This window comes from Pinus tabuliformis, chromosome Q, assembly GCF_031772625.1.
Source record: "Pinus tabuliformis cultivar Carrire ecotype Pingquan chromosome Q, CPIR1, whole genome shotgun sequence".
Classification (NCBI taxonomy): domain Eukaryota; kingdom Viridiplantae; phylum Streptophyta; class Pinopsida; order Pinales; family Pinaceae; genus Pinus; species Pinus tabuliformis.
Genome location: NC_142296.1, coordinates 1086799468 through 1086805300, shown reverse-complemented (window position 1 = coordinate 1086805300; position 5833 = coordinate 1086799468). Strand labels below are relative to the sequence as shown.

The following is a 5833-nucleotide window of genomic DNA, read 5'->3' as shown; positions in this document are numbered from 1 at the left end:
ATTCTTCACTAAACATGTTAGTAGCGTACTGATCATCTTGGCGGTTGGAGACAGAACTGGTGTTGAAGCTCTCTTTCCTCACAAACCCAGCAGGGGCTTTCTTGTCATGATTCTGAGTACAAAATTTGACTGTCATTTTCTGCATCTTTCTATTTATATACATTGTTTGAACTCCTGTACAAAATTTCCCACAGAATAGAAACAAAAGATATTACAAGTGACTTAAGCTATTTGGCTAGCCAGAAAGGAAAAGAATTCAAAACAAAGATGTTATTACTAATCAAGTTTGACACCAGAATAGATATGCAAGATGTTATTACTAATCAAGTTTGACACCAGAATAGATATGCATATTAAGGGACACAGCCACCTTTAAAGGAAAAGAAACAAATAATACTAAGATCCCCAGATATATATATAACAATAGTGTGGAGTTATTTCAACGAGGCTTGTCAAGGTAATCCCAGCTATTGTGGATCATGAGTCATTACTTTAAGAGACAATTACGAGATCAGTTTCAAAGCAGAGCTGTAGGAGATGGATCAAACAACAGAGCAGAACTTTATGCTTTTTGGTAGATTCTGAAAATAGCAATAGAGAAAGGTTTAAATTGTCTACAGGTGATAAGAGATTCCAAACACATTGCAGAGAGGTCAAATGGAAATTTCAATCAGGAAAATTTGCAGCTGGCCCATCATTGGACGAAATCAGAGAAGCAAGGAAAAATTCCATGTCATTATCTTTTCAGCATGTCTGCAAGGGATAAATATGAAGGCTGATATATTGTTCAAGTAAGCACTGAGGATGCAGAACAGATGGATGGAGATGATTGAATACCCCATCTGGACCTTCTCATTCAATCTATTTCTAATCAAGCTATTATAGTAATGACCTTTTGGATGGCTGTTTTGGAAGCAGTGTCAAAACTTAAACATCATACTTACCCTAAATTATTATAACTGTTTACACGCTTTCCAGGACTTTAATTGCATACCATAGTTACACATAAAAGCCACGACATTAATCACATAACAGTTTGAAATAGTTCAGCATGCCTTCATAACATTGGAGATATTCCAACTGTGTTCATATTTTTCACTAATCTTGGATGACTTTAATTACAGTTCTCAGACCCTCTCCTTTAAGCATGTGATCAAATGCCTTGTTGATGTCAGCAAAAGAAACCTTGTCTGTAACAAATTTATCCAGTTGAAGCTCCTGCAAATTTAACAATCAAGGAAGGAAAGATTAAAACCATAATTATAACTCTAATTAGATATGATAAGCATAGATTGCTCCCGTCATGGTACGGACAAAAAAAAAACAACTGGGAAATATGACCACACAGTATTATCTACAATTATGGTTTAAATAAGCTGTTACAACTATGTTATGAAGTCTTACCCCATTCAAATACATCTCTACAAGGCCTGGCAAATCAGTACGAGGCTTATAATTTCCAAAGAAGGTTCCTTTCAACGTTTTCTCGCTCATAAAGTTTACAGGATTCGTTTTAAAGACTGCGTCTGAACGAGGGACCCCTGTTAAAACGGCTACACCCCAACCCTGCAAAAACAGAACTCTGATATCAAACATATGCATTGCCTGCATTTTCTTAATTAAATCGAAGCAATCAGTTTAAAGCTACAGCTTAGAATTGAAATGATTGATGTATCTTAAACCAAAGGAAACCAAGAGCTAGTACATCATGGCAGCATTCCACAGCTTGAACCATGGCCTCAATACTCCCTGTGCATTCGACGCTGCAGTCCACCCCTCCATCAGTTTTTTTCCACAATTACCTGTAAACATTTTTTATAAGTGTTTGGAAATTAAGAGTCTACACTGCTTTGAATGGATGGTGAATGAGTGCACTCCATGCGAAAACTTAAAATCTCCCCCACCTAAGTACTAAAGTACCACACTAGTCAAAAGCAACCAATACTCTGATCTGGGAGAGAGTTTGATGATCATTTTGGGCAGCTCAACGTACCTGCTGAATAGGTTTTTCTTACTCTTTAGGGTTTATAAATTCCGTTACTCCAAATTGTTTTGCTGAGAAAGGAAAGATTACAAGAAAGGTTAAAAAGGCAATTCTACAAGTCAACATATCAACATATGTACACAGATTTTCCACATAATTCATAGGAGTAAAGTATGAATACCTTTGTAAACTAAGCAGTCAAATAACGGCATACAAGAAGCCTCTCGCTCCACAAACACAAAATTGTAAACTAAGTAGTCAAATAACTGCATACAAGAAGCCTCTTGCTCCACAAACACAAAAGAAAAAAATCTCTTACACCTTAATATTAAAAGATAAAATTATTATTTATAAATATTTTAACATATACAATTTGGTGCTTGGTGCTTTTTTCTGCTCTTCTCAATACAACAAGATTCAGTGCTACTTCAAATTCAATTTGCCACAAATATTCTGCACTGCCTATTATTCACTTTTCAACATAATATATGGACACTCTCTCAAGGAGGTAGCAGAATTTTGACCTACACCATTTGATGCTCATGTTTCACATTTCAGCTCGCACAGATGATAGGGTTCTTTAAGCAAATTAAGAGAAACATTGAAATTGCAAAATTCTGCGTAGAACAATAACTTGTCAAGAGCTTGAAACATAAAACTTGGAAAAAAAAAAAAAATAGAGAAAAATCACTTAGCAAAGGGCCAATAAATCAAATAACTGAACATTTGAAAAAAAATATATCTTATATTGATTCAGTACCAATAAATCAAATGATTGAACAAGCTTATTGAAGCCTACAAGGATAGAACTATTATGAAGAAAACAGAAAAACAGTATCCAAATGGCCATATGGTGATGGTCCTTTTATGGCACAATCGGTTATAACAAATTAAAAATGAAAGGAATTCAGCTATACTAAGTTACAGAAACCTTGTTAATTTAAGCAATAAGTTCAAGGATTGTTCGAGAGCTTCCAATTTAATACAATCTGTTAAACGATATTTTACTTTAAAAATGTGCAGAACAATTAGGTTCCAGAATCCCCAAAATTTACCATGATGATAGACTTGCATTACATCACTCGGATGAATGAGGTCCTCATTAAAGTTTCCCATAATGTAGAGATATCCATGAAAGTAACACCATGAATTATGTGCAAATTCCTCAAATTTACAATAACATGATGTTCCATGCGGTTCAGCCTCAAATTTTGCTGGATACTCTCTCAAGGAGATTACAGAATTTCAACATACGGTATTAGATGCTCATGTTTGACATGTCTGCTCACACGGAAGATAGGGTTCTTGATGTAAATTAAGAGAAAAATTCAAACTGCAAAATTTGTGTAGAACAATAACTCATCAAGGGCTTGAAATATAAAACTTGAACAAGCAATTTAAAAGGGGATTAAAAAATCACTTCGAAAAGGACCAAAACACACAGGGCAATTGGGAAAAAAAATCTTCTTTTGATTCACTACCGACAAATCAAATGATTGGCCAGCTTATTGAAGCCAACGAGGATAGAGCCATTATGAAGAAAACAAAAAAGCGGTATCCAGTTGGAGATATGGTTATAGTCTAATTATGGAATGATCAGTTATAATACATTAAAAAGAATGGAATTCTCAGCTATGGCACGTAACAGAAACCTTGATAGTTTGGTCAATAAGTTCAAGAATTGTTCGAGAGCTGATGTGCTAAACGATATTTTACTTCAAAAATTGCAGACCAATTAGCTTCCAAGATCCTTAGAATTTAGGATCATGATAGATTTGCATTACAGCGCTCGAATGAATGAGGTCCTCATTAAAGTTCCCCGTCATGTAAAGATATCCACGAAAGCAACAGCATGAATTATGTGCACAGAATAGTCCCTAGAAAAAGGTTTGAGGACTTTAAAACTGCAACATATACTAATATGCATACAGTGGAACATAAAGAGGGCACTTGCTATTAGTACTTACAGCAAGCCCAACAGCCCCTAGGCCAAACACTGCTACTATCGAACCCTTCTTGGGTTTGCCTGCGTTCAAAGTAGCACCCATCCCTGATTCCACAACAAAGAAGAATTTTACACAACAATTCCAGTCAAAGAAACCATTATGAATGATTTTATAATTATTAACAGTACAGCAAGCAAAAGTCCTCGCAATTGACATGCCCACTTTGTAAAACACTATACATTGTCAACGTGCCCACTTTGTAAAACACTATACATTGTCAACGAGGTCAATTATTTCATTTCTTCAGTCAAACTTAATATATTATCATCTCAAAATTACTTATAAAATCTTCTACAATTCAGGAAAGTAGTTTTTGCATAAATGGCAGGCTGCATCCAGACTTGGAGTCGCTCTGCATTGAGTAAATTCTGTTTTGATAGGAGATCCAAGGGCAATATAGGCCTTGCGGGGCAGGGGGTTTTAGAGATGAGCATGGTAACATTCCAGGGAGGTTAGACAAGTTTTGGAATAGAATACCTAACAGGTAAGCAGAGATAACTTGTAAAATCTTCTACTATTCAGGAAAGTAGTTTTCGCATTAATGGCACGCTGGATCCAGACTTGGAGTCCCTCTGCATTGAGTAAATTCTGTTTTGATAGGAGATCCAAAGGCAATATAGGCCTTGCGGGGCAGGGGGTGTTTAGAGATGATCATGGTAACATTCCAGGGAGGTTAGACAAGTTTTGGGCACAACACACACATATATATGAGAGCACTGGATTTATCAGAGGGTTGGTGGATGGGAGATTGCTGAAGAAGCTGTGGTCTCTTTCCCAATTTCCCTGTGATCCCAGTTTCTGTGGGAAAACTCTCAACATCCAATAAAGGTTGCCAACTACACTCAAGGGAATCAAGTTTTTCTTAAACTCTCAATGAAATTTTGTTTTTTCCTTCTAGCAGAACCCTTTCATTCAGATGTGCTTTTGCATGCTGCAATCTAGAAAAGCTTCTTGTCACTTTCATCGTGCCAAAACATGAAGAGTGTAAGTTTCAGACAATAATCACAGACAATAATCTAAAAAGATTTTGCGAACAATAAAACCCTGAAAAGCATTCTTTCAGATTTAATTGTTCAGAACAGAAAACTTGCAAAAGTCTGCAACTGGTTAGTTGATGAGAGCAGTGAAGAATTCCTTCAAATCATGAAAAAAGTGATGTCTATAAATATTTTCAGGTGGAGTATTCTCACAATTAATGTCAAGCACTTATCTTCATCGTTAATATCATGTTTGCATACTGTAAGTCATTGTGACAAAATCCAATGCTTTCACTCTCGCCTGATAACATCTTCTCCCGAAAATTGACCTCATCTTCCATGCAATCCAGTCGGAATCCAGCAACCTCAACGTCAGGACATAGCGCCAACGCTGTCTTTAACCAGTTTCTGGTTTTAATAACAAAAGATTCAGTAAAGAAAAAGAAAAAAGTACATCACAAGCAATTTGATAAAGATCCAAGAACAACCCTGAGGCGCATCCAGAGCTTTGGTTGCCGAGGGCCGAATATGTCAAGGTGATGAAATTCCCACAACTTTGATGCTATTTTAGCAGATATTTCAGGATTTTTCAAATCAGAGGGCGACAGTGTCTAAGTCTCTCGTACAAATTAAAAAAAAACTGTCAGAATTCAGTGATTTTGATTTAAAGAAACATCTTCAGTGAAGAATTAGTTGAAATGTCTAAAGTTTCAGATTTAATTGTTCAGAACAGAAAACTTGCAAAAGTCTGCAACTGGTTAGTTGATGAGAGCAGTGAAGAATTCCTTCAAATCATGAAAAAAGTGATGTCTATAAATATTTTTAGGTGGAGTATTCTCACAATTAATGTCAAGCACTTATCTTCA

The 5833-nt window shown here is 35.9% G+C and overlaps 1 protein-coding gene across 2 annotated transcripts; it reads right to left on the bottom strand.

Moving 5' to 3' along the window:
* Window positions 1–709: 709 nt before the first annotated feature.
* LOC149223302 (alcohol dehydrogenase-like) lies at window positions 710–2076 on the bottom strand. 2 transcript variants are annotated; one of them, XM_089385801.1, is made up of 3 exons: window positions 1706–2076; window positions 1405–1566; window positions 710–1218 (listed from the first exon to the last, which is right to left on the bottom strand). In XM_089385801.1, exons 1-3 carry the CDS (start codon window positions 1733–1735, stop codon window positions 1099–1101), a joined length of 312 nt encoding a protein of 103 aa, XP_089241927.1. In that variant the 5' UTR covers window positions 1736–2076; the 3' UTR covers window positions 710–1098. The 2 variants fall into 2 exon arrangements, with proteins under 2 accessions (XP_089241927.1, XP_089241926.1); XM_089385800.1 differs by lacking the exon at window positions 1706–2076 and having other exon boundaries at window positions 1405–1662.
* Window positions 2077–5833: the final 3757 nt, after the last annotated feature.

What these genes read in the sequence shown, in the direction of transcription:
- LOC149223302 (XM_089385800.1), bottom strand. Translation starts at nt 1,611, where the DNA reads ATGCAGGCAATGCATATGTTTGATATCAGAGTTCTGTTTTTGCAGGGT. An exon ending in TAGAGATGTATTTGAATGGG is followed by an intron (nt 1,219 to 1,404) that starts GTAAGACTTCAT and finishes TTAAATTTGCAG; the next exon opens with GAGCTTCAACTGGATAAATT.